General features: G+C 42.2%; 1 protein-coding gene across 22 annotated transcripts in view; it reads right to left on the reverse strand.

Annotated features, from left to right (window-relative positions):
- The window catches only part of CPEB3 (cytoplasmic polyadenylation element binding protein 3), a 240203-nt gene that overhangs the window by 181485 nt on the left and 42079 nt on the right, over positions 1 to 16639 (reverse strand). For 17 of the 22 annotated variants that reach the window (XM_054522629.2, XM_054522627.2, XM_054522633.2 and 14 more), the window contains exon 2: positions 6341 to 7359. In XM_054522629.2, coding sequence (XP_054378604.1) covers positions 6341 to 7348 — 1008 coding nt within the window. In that variant the 5' untranslated portion in view covers positions 7349 to 7359. Of the gene's footprint in view, positions 1 to 6340; positions 7360 to 7582; positions 7716 to 10170; positions 10396 to 16639 lie in introns of those variants that run through there. The other 5 variants (XM_063727663.1, XM_054522626.2, XM_054522632.2 and 2 more) reach the window with 4 other exon arrangements.

Here is a 16639-nt window from a genome sequence, read left to right on the forward strand (position 1 = left end):
TAACGTTTCTAGTAGCACAAAAACCTAATATTTCCTAACTAATCCCTCTTTTAAATAGAAAATAGATAATGTGGTTTTGCTGGCATTCATATCAACCATGTCATAACAGGTTCTGAAACAGTTTGTGAGGATGAGTGGACCTTAAAGTGGTTTTGCATTGAAATAGTAGTTAAGAAACCAACTAGAGAAGAGTCTTAAATCTAGGTCATACTATCCTTATTCAAAAGCAAACACAAATAAGACAATTTATATTACCTCCTGAAAAGATGGTCTTAAAAAAAAAAGTGGGGGCCAGATGAGGTGGCTCACACCTCTAATCTCAGCACTTTGGGAGGCCGAGGCTGGCAGAGAACTCGAGGTCAGGAGTTCAAAACTAGCCTGGCCAACATGGTGAAACCCCATCACCCTGTCTCTACTAAAAATACAAAAACTAGTGGGGCATGGTGGTGCACACCTGTAATCCCAGCTACTAGGGAGGTTGACGAATGAGAATTGCTTGAACAGGGAAGGCAGAGGTTGCAGTGAGCCAAGATCATGGCACTGCACTCCAGCTTGGGCGACAGATTCTGTCTTAAAAAAAAAAAAAAAAAAGGGAAATGGACAGAACACAAACTACTTGAAAAAAAAAAAAAAGGAAAAGGAACACAAACTACTTGAAAAATATTGATATTTCCTAAAAATTTATTATGAATAGGCATATTTTTGTTTTTAATATCATTTGTATTCCCTGAATTCATGTAAGAAATTTCTTCCTCAGTTATTGATAACCCACCAGCAAAATTAATACTAAGTTATAATTACCTAGACATGTCATAAAATATAAAACTCCCTGCAATCACCTTTAACTTGGGAATAGAAGGAAAAGAAAAGGGATAGGCAGGGTATGGTGGCTCATGCCTGTAATCCCAGCACTTTGGGAGGCAGATGCGGGCAGATCCAAAGTCAGGAGTTCAGGACCAGCCTGGCCAACATAGTGAAACCCTGTCTCTGTTAAAAATACAAAAATCAGCTGGGCATGGTGGCACATGCCTGTAGTCCCAGCTACTTGGGAGGCTGAGGCAGGAGAATCGCTTGAACCCAGAGGTGGAGGTTGCAGTAAGCTGAGATCCAGCTTGGGGAACTCCAGCTTGGGGAACAGAGTGAGATTGTCTCAAAAAAAAAAAAGGGAGAGGGACAAAGGCAGAGATACAGACAGAAAGCATGGAATAATTTGAATTTTTTTTCCAAATTAAATTTGAATCCAGGCAATCTGCTGCTAAAGCCTGCTTCTGTGACAAATTATCAACCAGAACCTGGGTAAGTCACTTCCTATTTTGGGACTTTGATTTCATAATATTAAAAAATATGTAAAGTAAACAAAAAATTATAACCGGTGAATCTTCATGGTGGCATATTTACAGTCACTTTATTTTTTTCTTTCTGCATTTCTACAAATACAAAATTTTTTAAAAACACAACTTCCAGGGTATCTCATAGGGTCAAGTACAGATTCAGTCCAGTTTCCTACATCTACACTGCACCATTAAGCGATGTAAAATAGTCAAGGGAGTAGGAGCCATGGGCTCTGGAGGCAACTTTGCCAATTACTGGCTGTGATCTTAAGCAAATAGTGTAAATGCACTGAACCTCAATTTATTTGTCAATATAACAAGGATAATAGGCCGGGCACAGTGGCTCATGCCTGTAATCCCAGCACTTTGGGAGGCCGAGGTGGCAGATCACAAGGTCAAGAGTTCGAGACCAGCCTGACCAACATGGTGAAACCCCGTCTCTACTAAAAATATAAAAATTAGCTGGGCATGGTAGCACGTACCTGTAATCCCAGCTACTCACAAGGCTGAGGCAGGAGAATCTCTTGAACCGGGGAGGCAGAGTTTGCAGTGAGCCGAGATCACGCCACTGCATTCCAGTCTGGGCGACAGAGCGTGACTCTGTCCCCCCAAAAAACAAAAACAAAACAAAAAAATAAGCAAGGATGACAATAGTCCTCCTATGTCAAAGGAGTTCCTATCTCAAAGGAGTTCCAGTGAGAAACTATATGTAAAGTGCTTGGCACAGGGCCTGGCCCATAGGTAAATGCTGGATCATCAACATTACTACAATGGCCAAAGGCTCTGATCATGAAGGTACCATCAGACAGAAAAAAGAACAAATGGCATTACACTGAAGTTTGGGAATATTTAGAATGCACTGTATGAAAAATCGGCAATTCACTTTGGTAGGCCAAGGCAGGCAGATCACTTGAGGTCAGGAGTTCAAGACCAGCCTAATAGGGCGAAATTCCATCTCTACTAAAAATACAAAAATTAGCTGGGTGCCTGTAATTCCAGCTACTTGGGAAGCTGAGGCAGGAGAATCACTTGAACCCGGGAGGTGGAGGCTGCAGTGAGCCAACATAACACACTGCACTCCAGCCTGGGTGACAGGGTGAGACACTGTCTCAAAAAAAAAAAAAAAAATCAGTAATCCATATTATGACAAGATCATGCAAAGCCTATGGTCACCATTACAATAAGAATAATCATAACCCTACATTTATGGGATACTTTACTATGGGCCAGGCACTGTGCTACGTACTTTATATTTAGTTTCACATTTTAACTCATATGAAGCAAAAAACTAATATTATTCCCATTTTACAGGTGAAGAAATTGAGAACCAGCACGTTTATATAATTTGTTCATGATTACAAAGCCAATAACTCGCAAAGTGGAGATTTAAACCCAGGCAATCTGCTGTCAAAGCTTGCTTGTGACAGAAATTATCAACCTGAACCTGGGTAAGTCATCTCACATGTTGGGACTCTGATTTTATCCTCTGTAAAATGAGCACAGTAGTCTAGAATAGGTGCTCTCAAAAGTCCCTCCTAAACTTTTCTTGACAGCAATGCTATTTAAACCCAAATTTACAACATAAAGAAAACATCTCAGCTCTAGTCCTTTTATTAAATTGATGCATAAGTAATTGTGGGTTTTGCCATTACTTTTTTGCCATAATGGTAAAACCCACAATTACTTATGCACCAAACTAATATATACCTAGGCTTCCTTGACTTATAGAAATATAGAAAGATTCACATATGTAATTCCCCCCAGTGGAGTGCCTCTCTGTTCTTGAGCTCTGTTGCTGAGAGGTACATCAAGATGCAGCAGCCTAACAGAAAACTTCACTAAGTCCCTCTGAATGGAGTCCAAAGAGAATCTTACTTAAAATGAATTCTACCTGACAGCACCTGCACTACTACATGGACGTTAAGGACACATACAACAAAATTAGCTAGAACTGTAGGACCTGAGTTCAGTCACTCTACCTCTCAGGATCTCAGTTTCCCTATTTATAGAAATGAAGTGACTTTTAGATAAAAGTAATCTCTAAGAAAGCAGCCACCAAAACCCAGAGAAACCAATAAACTTTATTAGAATAAATAAGTATTATAGCTTGTAAAACAACATTCAAATACAGTGATTGCTAGGCCGGGCATGGTGGCTCATGCCTATAATCCCAGCACTTTGGGAGGCCAAGGTAGGTGGATTACCTGAGGTCAGGAGTTCAAGACCAGCCTGGTCAACACGGTGAAACCCCGCTTCTACTAAAAATATAAAAAATTAGCCAGGCATGGTGGTGGACGCCTGTAATCCCAGCTACTCGGGAGGCTGAGGCAGGAGAATTGCTTGAACCCGGGAGGCAGAGGTTGCAGTGAGCCGAGATCATGCCACTGCACTCCACCCTGGGCAACAAAAGTGAAACATTGTCACACACACACAAAATACAGTGATTGCTTTTGCAATATAAGCCATGTAAGTAAAGCTACTCAAAATCTATTGTGTTGGCAGAAACTGGCAAAAAAGAAGCAGTGCAGGGTAGAATGGGTTTCTTTAAAAATTTTAACATACATTAGAGTAGATCACTGTAGAAAGACTCTTTTATTAATAGCTCAAAAATCTGTTAAATAAAAAATAAAGTTGGTATTCTATAAAATAAACTCTGATTTAAATAAAATCACATTTGCCAGAATAAATATTTTGAAAAAGTCATCAAAACCACTTAAGATATTTTCTTCCTTTTTTAGAAAAATTATTTCAATAAATGCACATACACAAAATTCTGCACACAAGACTCAGGTGTTCTTTGTTTCTAAGACAAACTTGGTACAGTTATCAACAGAAATCAAGTCTAATATCCTAGCCAAATCACAACCAACTTCCTCCTCTGATCCTAAAATTGCTACAAAACCCTAAGCTCTGTTTTGTGAAAAAGAAATGAGACACAATGTATATGTAATTCTTCCTGAGGCCAAATAAATAATGCTCAATTTTCAATCAAATCTGTCCTCCTACAAATCTTTTGGCCATTTTTGCCTATCCAATAGCATCACCAGGGATGGAAAGATGAGACTAAACTGAATCCAGTCCACTTGGCTCTTATTAGCATCATTGGTGAATGGTTTGCTGAGTAACAACTGGCAATCCCTATACTCCTCGTCAATATCAGGTTTGAGGAAACTATGTGGATTTAATCTCTCCCTAATCCCCATGCCAGGAGATAATTCACCAATAGCTAGTTGTACTCAGAGTCAACTCCCAGAAAAAGATAACAAGATCTGTCTATATTATCAGCTCCCAAAACTCCCTATAAGATTTTAGGTTATCCTCTAAGACTGAACTAGGGTAGCGAGCATGAGAATAAAGAGAGGGAATGTTAGAAAAAGAGGGCCTTTCCTACCAAATGCAGCCTCCCTGCTCTACCCCCTCCAAAAATAAGCACATAAATTCCAGAAAGCAAATTCCTCCTTTTCTCTATGAAATGAATCCCATTTTGCAACATCTCATTTTATTAAAATAAACAAACTGTAGAATGGGAAAAAATATAACTTAATATTGAAATCTTCCATTCCTGAAGGATCCTTGTGAAAATTCCTTGTGAAGATCCTCTCTCGTCAAAGTTAAAAATCATTACTCTAGCCTAGAGAGTCATGTCCTTCTCAATAACCTCATCTCTTCCTTCATGAATGGGAGCCACTCCAAACATCTGTAATGTAAAGAGATGAAGGCTGCATCTGCACCTGACACTATACCTCTCTCAAACTGTCAGCTCTACCAAGCACTCCTCAAAGGATTTCTGCTTCATTTCCTTGACCATCCAAATTGGGTCTTGTTGGAGGCCTTCCCCTCTCCCCTTTTTCTTTAACTGAGCCTAGAAGCTTACAGCCAAATCAACTTCTAAGTGAAGGATAAGTGTTTGCCTGGGAGCAAAAGCCGCCTGTGAACACACACCCGCACTACGCCTTTCCAACCCGAGACGCCCAGGACACTGCCAACTGCTATGGCTGTGGACTAGATCAGAAAGCAAGAACAGAAATAAGGACACTCTTCATTTCAACCTTTTTGTCTGGGGCACTTCCTGAGTTTTTCATTGGCATTTAACACCAAGACACAGGACTCATTTTTCATTAAAGTTGCAAGACTTTCACTTTGTCCAGTTTCAAATGATGTAATTGATCTGTATTGTCTTCTTAACCCAACTGGTGAAGGACACTGCAGCTTTAAATATTTCAGTGCTAGCTAGCAAATAGACTCCATTGCAATATGGCTCTGAAGGTCACGTCCTATTGTCTCTTACCTCCGAAAAAAAAAAAAATCCTTCTTCTAGGTAACATGGAGAGGGTTGCCCTTAGAATCTCCACTATTCCACCTCCTTCCCTTACACAGTTGTGAGTGTTTATTGGAATCTCACACTCATAATTTTCCCAGCAGGGGCAATATGCTGATTGTTATTAATGATTCTAGCACCTTAGCGAGACATAAACACATGTGTTCACATTAGTTCAACTGAGCATATGCAACCGTCTGAAATAGCACCACTGAAGGGTTGTTAACCTCTTTAAGAGTAAAGCCAGGATGGTTTGGGTGTGGACCGCTTGCAGGCGGCACCCTGAGCTCAGGATTGCATAACCTGAAATGTGTAGCTACTCAAAATGATAGGAATCTCAGCCTACTCATCCTGGGACTATGCCGGCACCTTGCCACACACTTGCAGCTTTACTTGTCAAAGGAAGTCAAAATAAGAGGTACAAACTCCATGAAGGAGAAAACAAACTAAAAGAAAAAGGTTTCTTCTACCCTGAAGGGACGAATACGATTCCTCCAGTAATCACAATGTTCTCCCAACGTCATCCTCCGATAATGAAACAGCCCCAAAGAACTGGAGGCTTCGGAAGGGGAAAGAGGAGCTGGACATTGCTGCCCTTTTTAAATATAAGCGGGTGGACGATTAAAACTCAGAGAAGGGGCAAAAGGAGCGGGGCAAGGGGAAGGAGTGTGCAGGTGCAGCAGAGCATTACCTGAAATGGCAACAGATTGTTACCATTATCGGTCCGGAAAGCGTTATCCTCCATCCAGGACTTGGAAGTGAGAGGGGCCGCGCGAGGGAACTTGGGCGGCGCGATCACGTTGCTGGAGAAGGGCTTTTTGAGCGGTGAGATGGGGTTGAGCGGGGAAGGCACCCCGACACCCACACCCACGCCCACACCGACCGCCCGGCGAGGGTCCCGGCCCGCCTGCAGACCGCCCCAGGGGTTGGACGGTGCGCTCCAGGCTGCATTCACGCTTTGGTGCGTGTTCCAGCTAGACGAGGCCGACGAGGCGGCGGCTGCGGCAGCAGCGGCTGCAACCGCCGAAGACGAGGACGGCTTGCTGGTCATGATGGGCTGGTGGCCGTACGCCGCGGCGGCGCTCCTCTGCGCGTAGGGCGCCTGGCTGGGGCTGGCGGGTGAGCGGCGCTGCTGCGGGGGCTGCGCCTGTGGGGGCTGCGCTGGCTGTGCCGGCTGCGGCGCGGGCGCAGGCGGCGGCGGCTGCTGGTGGTGCTGGGTCTGCGCCAGGCCGATCTGCGGGGAGAAGGTGCCTCCGAAGACTGGGTTGACATGGTGCGGGAAGTTCTGGAAGAGCATGGTCCCGTTGACTGGGGTGATCCCCTGGAAGAAGCTGTCCTCTACCGCGTTAGTGGTGCCCGTGGACCAGGTGCTGCCGAAGGACGGCGACAGCGACGCGCCCGGTGCCGCGGGCTCCTGAGGCGGCGGCGGCTGCTGAGGGGGCTGATGGAAACTCAAGCCTGGCAGGAGCGGTGATTCCATCTGCATCTTGTCCGGGCCGTTGGGGGCCGGGGGGGCAGCGGCTGGGCTGAGAGCTGGCACTGCGCTGTTTTCCTCCGGCTTGGGGGTCTCTGAGGAGAGGGGCGTGGACGGGGCTTCGGATACGCTGGACTCAGGTTGGGGCTGCTGCTGCTGCTGCCGCTGCTGCTGCTGGGGCTGGGGCTGGGTTTTGCTTTTGTCCATCAGTAAATCATCCTGCATGGTTTGCGCAGCTGAAACGGGAAAAAAGAGAGACGCGTTATTGTCAATGTGATCATGAATGTCCCTCGCTGAAGCGGGCGGGTGTTTCACTTGCGAAAATCCATTGCCACCGCTACTAGCCAATTGCAATGCAAATCCATAATCTCCCATTTAGAAGAACAGGTCGGGCTGTTGGGTGGGGGGTAGGGAAGGTGTCGAGCAAGGTCTCTAAAAATACTGTGAGAGCGTCTTCACCCTTTCAGATGTCTCGGTTCCTTTTCTGTATTAGTGAGAGATGTGCTTATAAGACAGAAAGACAGCAATTTCGCCACGTCTCTTTTCCCTTCACCGGAACTCAGAGCGTTCGCCCTGCAAGGAGAAACTGATTCTGGTTCCTGTTTTTTCCCAAGCACCACCCTCCCCCAGTTATTTGCATACGTCAATAAATACTGCTGCGTCCTTCAGCAAGGTTAAAAAGACACCGCACACACGACCCTTTCTTCTCCCTTCCCCAGCTCGAACACTTTTTAAAAAAACAAAACAAAACAAAAAACCCAGCATTAGCCCTTTTGATTAGCAAACTGCCTTCTTGCGTTGGTAATTGTTTCATTTAGCTGCAGCGAACCACGAGGGAGGAAATCCTTGGCATTTGTTAGAAGCACTCAGCTGCACAATCATTCTCTGGCCTCCCAGTAGCTGCAGCTACTCCATTTTGTTAGGAGACAGTTAAAAAAAAAAAAAACGTTTTTAAAGAAGTAAAAACCTACTGAAACGTTTGGAAGTGCTTGCTTCTTGTTACTCTAAGGATTATGGTTTTTCTGCTTATTCCCCCATTTTCTTGTCTCCAATTCTGCCGCACAAGAGATTTCTTGGCATCTCAGTGCTTCAGGTCTCAACAGGAGCCTAAGAATTTCTCTGCAGAGTGGAGAAATGCTTCTGGTTGGATTTAAGGTCAGAGAGTGCGCGCGAGCGAGCAAGCGAGCGCCTGTGAGATAGGGTGGGGGTGGGGCTTTAAAAAAAACCCTCAGAGATTTAAGTAGCCAGTCAAGATAATTCTGGGGTTGCCAGATTTTCAATTTTGAATCCTCCTGCTGCTGTCTTGGTCACAAGACTTTGGCAAATTTAGAATCCATTCTCTTATCACTAGTATTAGCAGCGAAACACTATGGTTTGAAGACCCTGAATTACCATATGCTAGCAAAAGTGTTAAAAATAGAGGAGTACAAAGTCCCAAATTTTCATACACTGTAATTATAGTGCATTGCCATCACTGCTTCATTTAGCCATATAAGGAGTGTATGGTATTTTCCATCTCACAGAGAAGGGCTATATTCACCTCTACCATACAGCCTGTTTTCTTATTCAAGGATGAAAATTACTAATCACTCAAAACCCGGAGATTGCCATACATGTAGTTAGCTTGTCCTTAGAACATGTTAATTGCTTTAAATATATAAATATTACAGTGCTGAGACCCTAAAAACAAATATTTTGAAATGTTAAAGGGGCATATGACCAAACATATTTTTAGATGATGATTCAGTACAATTGCAAAAGTTATTAATAAATTTAATGCAGTTACTTAATTAACCCAGATACTCGGAGAGGAATCTTTCTCAGGACACTTGTGAAAAGGCATTCAGATACACACAGAAGCTCTGCCTCTAGACATCCTCATGATAATAATAATTGTTAAAATCAATGTATCAGAAAATGAAAATATTAACTATTATGCAAAATATATCAGACAAGAAATGGGATTAAAAGTAGTTCTATTATTTTATTAGAGACTATCATTAAAATGGTTCTTTAGTATCTTTTATTTCAAAGTTTCATACACAAAATAGTGGTGGGCTAAAGGAAATGCTTGGCAGCCACCTTGCTCTCCCTTCTATTCCTCATTCCCCTGCCTTTCCTCCCTTCAACCCCCCCAGGGAAAAAAAACCCAACTCAATATAATATACAACACAGATTGCCGGCTACTACCAATAAAATCTATTTAACATTGCTTTTATGTTCCTCAGTTCCCTTGGTCTAAAACAATGGCTTTGATCAGTATTGCAAAATACAATACAAAGAGGCAAGTGAAGCTTTGATTTAGACAGCACAAAGTTCTATTGCTGCCAAAGAAGATGGTCATAGAAAGAGACATTTTCATACTTGGTTTAAACAGTGCTGCAGTAAACCATTATAATCTGAGATTTGAGTCACTTCCAGTGAGCTAGAATTGTCTTTATAATAGCCATATCATCATGGCTGAAATAGGCATTTGATTATAATTTTAATATCACTCTGCTTTTCCGGTTGCTTGTATCAATGCTTGTTGTTAATGCCCTCAGTTTAAACTACATGCTCTTCATGGAAAAATTAATGCTGTACCTCAGCAAAAAAGCCAAAAAGTAAGCTGGACTCAGAACATTTTATAGTAGCTGTAATCAATGTTAATATATTCATTGAATTTTAAAAATTTTATACCAGGAACACCCATTTCTCTTCTCAACATTCCTTACAAATATAAATTTCGCTTTCTGCATAAATTCACTCTGTCAAGGTCAAGACCCACCTTTAATAAATAAGACCTTTTCAAACAAAAGGTAAGCAATAGATTAACATAAAATTTGCAAAGGTAGTATTCAACGTCTCTCAGCAACTGCCTGTATAGTTTGTTTTGTGTTCTTGGGGTTGTTTTTTGTTTTTTGGGTTTTTTGTTTTTGTTTTTGTTTTTGCTTATTTACAGCAAAGTGAGAAATAGATACCTCCTTCCCCTCCCCCACCACACACAATAGATATTCTTTTACATGCAATAACCCAATTTCAAGTAACAAAATCTTAGTAGCAGTTACCTTTGAGTGTCCAGTTTTTAAGAATCGATAAAATTTAAAAGTATACAGTATTTATTTTCTTCTTTCAGGTTGATTATGTGACCGCTCTGGCAAAAGCACTTTGACAACTGTAAGATGAGAGGGCATGCGCACACAGGGAACTGTGGGGGCTGAAGTCCTTCACAAGGTACTCGGTCTGACTTCAGCACTTTCAGCCGGGAAAGGAGGAAGTCTCAAATACAGATTCTGAGGGGAAAAGGTTGTGTCCTGATTACATTATATCCTCCTAACCAATCTAAATCACGAGTTGTTGAAATAAAAGGGAAAAAAATAAACTGGTTTGTCAACTTGCCATAGGAAGCCAGGATAAAGGGAAACTGAATTGTAGTACTCAGAATAAATAAACCAAGCAGAGCTACCTTAAATGGTTAGAATGGTAATGACTGGGTAGCCAGCAATAGGAATCCTACTAGAAAGAGACTGGGGTGGAGAGGAATAGGCAAGGGAGGGGGAACTACTGGAGAATATTAGATACTTAAAATCTGACCATACTTAAACACTTAAATAATTTTTTAAATTTTTCAGCAGAGATGGCATAAAAGAATCACTTTTAGTATAGAATAAAAAACACCTTAATATTAAATGTGATATCAACCTTGGAGGTCAGATAAAAATAGATTTTAGTCATAAATTTTTGACATCCACCAGATTTCTTGTATTTTAGTTTTCAACGCAGGAACAAATCACTTATTTTAAGATTGTACCTGATAAGCGTCGAACCAACTCACCTCCTTATTTTTACTTGTCAAAATAAAAGTTTACCTTGCATTATTCATACAAAGGATTACTCAAATAAAATTCAACTCTTATACTAAAATAATATTTGGTGAAATATTTAAAAACAATTGTATATATCGCCAGGCAGGGTGGCTCATGCCTGTAATCCCAGCGCTTTGGAAGGCCGAGGAGGGCGGATCACCTGAGGTCAGGAGTTCGAGACCAGCCTGGCCCACATGGTGAAACCCCGTCTCTACTAAAAATACAAAAATTAGCTGAGCATGGTGGCGGGAGCCTGTAATCCCAGCTACTCGGTAGGCTGAGGCAGGAGAATCACTTGAACCTGGGAGGTAGAGGTTGCAGTAAGCTGAGATCAGGCCACTGCACTCCAGCCTGGGTGACACAGTAAGACCCTGTCTCAAAAAATAATAATAATAATAATAACAATAGTATATGTTTAGTGTTACACTGCATAAGACAATGACTTTCTTTAAGACAAACAGTAGATACACTTTTCTTTTTTTTTGAGATGGAGTCTCTCTCTGTCGCCTAGGCTGGAGTACAGTGGTGCGATCTTGGCTCACTGCAACCTCTGCCTCCTGGGTTCAAGCGATTCTCCTGCCTCAGCCTCCCAAGTAGCTGGGACTACAGGCACATGCCACCACGCCCGGCTAATTTTTTTATTGTTAGTAGAAACGGGTTTTCACTGTGTTAGCCAGGATGGTCTCGATCTCCTTACCTCGTGATCCGCCTGCCTCTGCCTCCCAAAGTACTGGGATTACAGGCATGAGCCACCGCGCCTGGCCCAGTTTCTATTAAAAACTTTTTTTTGGTATGGTTTTTCCTATTTTAACCTCATGATTCCAAGGCTAGAATCTCACAACATATTAAAATCAACTGCTATTATCTATAGCTTCTGAGAGCAATAGTTCAAGAACCGGTTTGTTCACATAGGCAGAAGATATTTCTTGTGGGATTTGGTTCAGTGCCACTAACCCAAGGGGTTAGCAATAAATGTCAGTTGATGACTATGCTGATTGAACTTGTAACTGAAAATGTCATCATTTAAAATTGTCTTAATTTTCTATTTCCCTTCTTCACCAATCAGAACTGAAGTATTACCAGAAACCACTGATTTGCAGCACATTGTAATATTTGTTTCTAGTTATTTCTTAAAACAAACAAACAAAAACCTAAGAAAAGAGTCTTTTTTTTCTTTTTTTTTTTTGAGACTGAGTCTTGCTCTGTCACCCAGGCTGGAGTGCAGTGGTGTGATCTAGGCTCACTGCAACCTCCATCTCCCAGGTTCAAGTAATTCTCCTGCCTCAGCCTCTCGAGTAGCTGGGATTACAGGCGCGTGCCACCACGCCCAGCTAATTTTTGTATTTTTAGTAGAGACAGGGTTTCACAACAGTGGTCAGGCTGGTCTCAAACTCCTGACCTTATGATCTGCCCACCTCGGCCTCCCAAAGTGATGGGATTACAGACATGAGCCACCGTGCCTGGCCAAGAATCTATTTTTTGACCCACTAAGATTCTAGCCTAAGTCTGCAAGAAAAGAATCATTTGGAATGAATCCTACGTAAAACAACTAAATGTTTACTTATTCCTACTGTGATGTGACCTTAGCTTATATTTCCCATTTTTAATCTTCCTCTAGCCTCCTAAAGAAATCTCCACTTTTGCCAAGGTGCTGTGGTCACTATTTGGATTCCAAAATTTGCAAGGATCAACTCAAGGTTAATGTTATTCCTGAAGACTTTGCTAACCTATCAAACTTTTGCCACATTTTCAAGTACTCTAACTAAAATAAAATAGCCGGGCACGGTGGCTCATGCCTGTAATCCCAGCATTTTGGGAGGCCGAGGCGGGTGGATCACCTGAGTTCAGGAGTTTGAAACTAGCCTGACCAACACGGTGAAACCCCGTCTCTACTAAAACTATAAAAAATTAGCCGGATGTGGCGGCAGGCGCCTGTAATCCCATCTACTCGGGAGGCTAAGGCAGGAGAATCACTAGAACCTGGGAGGTGGGGGTTGCAGTGAGCCAAGACCGCACCATTGCACTCCAGCCTGGGAGACAGGGCAAGACTCCATCTCAAAAATAAATAAAATAGGCCGGGCGCGGTGGCTCAAGCCTGTAATCCCAGCACTTTGGGAGGCCAAGGCAGGCGGATCACGAGGTCAGGAGATCGAGACCATCCTGGCTAACACGGTGAAACCCCGTCTCTACTAAAAATACAAAAAATTAGTCGGGCATGGTGGCAGGCGCCTGTAGTCCCGGCTACTCGGGAGGCTAAGGCAGGAGAATGGCGTGAACCCGGGAGGCGGAGCTTGCAGTGAGCCAAGATCGCACCATTGCACTCCAGCCTGGGCGACAGAGCGAGACTCCATCTCAAAAACAAAAAAAAACAAAAACAAAATAAACAAAAAATAAAATAAAATAAAATAAAAATACCCTTCATAATGTCCTTATAGCTTTAAGAAATGGATTTTCAAGTACTCTAAAATAAAATAATCCTTCATAACATCCTTACAGCTTTAAGAAATAGATTTTTTAAATTATTTGAAATTAGAATGTCAACCTTTTTTTTTTTTTTTGAGACGGAGTCTCACTCTGTCGCCCAGGCTGGAGTGCAGTGGCACAATCTCGGGCTCACTGCAACCTCCGCCTCCCGGGTCCAAGCGATTCTCCTGCCTCAGCCTCCCAAGTAGCTGGGGTTTCAGGCACCCACCACCATGCCCGGCTAATTTTTTGTATTTTTAGTAGAGACGGGGTTTCACCGTGTTAGCCAGGAGTGTCTTGATCTCCTGACCTCATGATCCACCCACCTCGGCCTCCCAAAGTGCTGGGATTACAGGCACAAGCCACCGCGCCCGGCCTAGGATGTCAACTTTTAATCAGTAACGTAGAAATTTTTAAGTTTTTCCTTTCAAAGTTATGACTTGAAATGGTTTCTCTGGACATTTATTAATCCACCTGACTCCAAGTGCAGGTCTATTAATATACACAATGGACAAAAATAAACTTTGGCTCTAACCCTTGTTAAACCATAATTAACACTGCCCTTACTTAATGGGATTGTATTGTATTGAAAAATAAACTAATCTCTGCTTTTTTTTCCCCTACAATGAGCCTCAAATCTAAAAAGAAAATGACTCAAACATAAGCACCAAGGTATAAATACATACGAAGAAAAGAAAAAATTATCAGAGAACCCTCAACAAGAACAAAGCCCTTCTCTACTGAAATGTTGTTTTTTTACTTAACCATAAAAGAGGTACCTTCTTTATTTTTTTATTTTTTTTTCTGAGACAGAGTCTTGCTGTGTCGCCCAAGCTGGAGTGCAGTGGCACGACCTCAGCTAACTGCAACCTCCACCTCCCAGGTTCAAGCAATTCTCCTGCCTCAGCGTCTTGAGTAGTTGGGACTACAGGCACGTACCACCAAGCCTAATTATTTTATTTTATTTTATTATTTGTTTTGAGATGGAGTTTCGCTCTTGTTGCCCAGGCTGGAGTGCAGTGGCGCGATCTCAGCTCACCATGACCTTTGCCTCCCCGGTTCAAGCAATTCTCCTGCCTCAGCCTCCCGAGTAGCTGGGATTACAGGCATGTGCCACCATGCCGGGCTAATTTTGTATTTTTAGTAGAGATGGGGTTTCTCCATGTTGGTCAGGCTGGTGTCGAGCTCCTGACCTCAGGTGATCCACCCACCTTGGCCTCCCAAAGTTCTGGGATTACAGGCTAATTTTTATATTTTAAGTAGAGACGGGGTTTCACCTTGTTCGCCAGGCTGGTCTTGAACTCTTGACCTCAAGAGATCCGCCTGCCTCGGCTTCCCAAAGGCTGGGATTACAGGTGTGAGCCAACACACCTAGCCAAAAAAGAGGCACTTCCTGAAATTTTATCTTCAGATCACAGAACTTCACCATAAACCACTGCCCCCCATCCTTTTTTTTTGTTTTTGTTTTTGTTTGAGACAGAGTCTTGCTCTGTCACCTAGGCTGGAGTGCAGTGGCGTGATCTTGGCTCACTGCAACCTCTGCCTCACAGCATAAACCCCTTTCGAGTAGCCATTAAAGGCTATAAAAATACTTCACAGAGTTAACTCACTGAGATATATAGTTATTCCTCGGTATCTTGTGGGCTTAGTTCCAAACCCCCTACCCCACCAAATATCAAAATCCATGGATGCTCAAGTAAGTTCCCTATGTAAAATGGCATAGTATTTGCATATAACCTATGCACATCCTCCCGTATACTTTAAATCATCTCTAGGTTACTTATAATACCTAATACAATGTAAGTGTTATGTAAATAGTTGTTATACTATATTGTTTAGGGAATAATGACAAAAAAAGTTTGTACGTGTTCAGTACAAATGCAAGCATTCACTTTTTTTTCCAAATATTTTTGATCTGTGGTTGGCTAAATCAAAGAATATGTGGATATGGAACCCACAGATAAGCAAGGACAACTGTACATGGGTCAAATACATCATTTTGAGCTTCCTTCCTTCTTTTCTTTCCCTACTTATATCCCTAGCACAATGCTTATACGTCCTGGGTAGTTGGTAGGTGCACTATACATGCTTGCTGAATATACGGATAAATGGGTGGATGAATAAAGCATAGTTTTTGTATTACTTAAAACAGCCAGGTTCAAGTAAGTATTAAATTCATTTAGAAGAGCAATTAATTTTCCCTCAGCTGCAAGGATGGGAAGGGGAGTGGCATAAAATAGAAAACCATTTTGGCTTTTATGATGTTCAGTAGTATGTAGACTATGTGATTATCATCATGAAGTAACAGACACACACCCCGCCCTTCCACAGAAATTGTTTCTCCAAGATTATAATAGACACCCTGAGCTAAGTCCAATGGATGTTTTGTCAGTCTATCTTGCTTGACCTTGCAGCAACATTGACATAACTGACCACTCTTTCTGGATATACAGTCATGCATAGCATTAACAATATTTCAGTCAAACCACATACACAATGGCGGTCCCAAAGATTATAATGAAGCTGAAAAATTCCAATCACCTCCTCACTTTGTAGCTGTCAATGTCATAGTGCAAAAGCATCACTCATGTATTTGTTGTGATACTGGTGTAAACAAAGCCACTGTGCTGCCAGTTTTATAAAATTATAGCACATAAGGCCGGGCGTGGTGGCTCACGCCTGTAATTCTAGCACTTTGGGAGGCCGAGAAAGGCGGATCACGAGGTCAGGAGATTGAGACCATCCTGGCCAACATGGTGAAACCCCATCTCTACTAAAAACACAAAAAAATTAGCTGGACATGGTGGCATGCACCTGTAGTCCCAGCTACTCAGGAGGCTGAGGCAGGAGCCAAGATCGTGCCACTGCACTCCAGTCTGGTGACAGAGCGAGACTCCGTCTCAAAAAAAAAAAAAAATTATAGCACATACAATTATGTACAGTACAAAATACTTGATAATTATAATAAATTACTGTTATTGGTTCATGTATTTACTTTTTACCATTATTTTACAGTGTACTCTTTAGTAGGAAGGTGGTGCATGCCTGTAATCCCAACTACTCGGGAGGTTGAGACAGGAGAAATTGCAGTGACCTGAGATCACGCCATTGCACTCCAGCCTGGGCAACAGAGTGAGACTCTCTCTCAAAAATAAAAATAAAAAATAAAAAAGTAAAAAAAAATTAGAAATTTTAAAAGTTGAAAAAA

The sequence above is a fragment of the Pongo abelii genome, chromosome 8 (assembly GCF_028885655.2).
Source record: "Pongo abelii isolate AG06213 chromosome 8, NHGRI_mPonAbe1-v2.0_pri, whole genome shotgun sequence".
NCBI classification, from domain to species: domain Eukaryota; kingdom Metazoa; phylum Chordata; class Mammalia; order Primates; family Hominidae; genus Pongo; species Pongo abelii.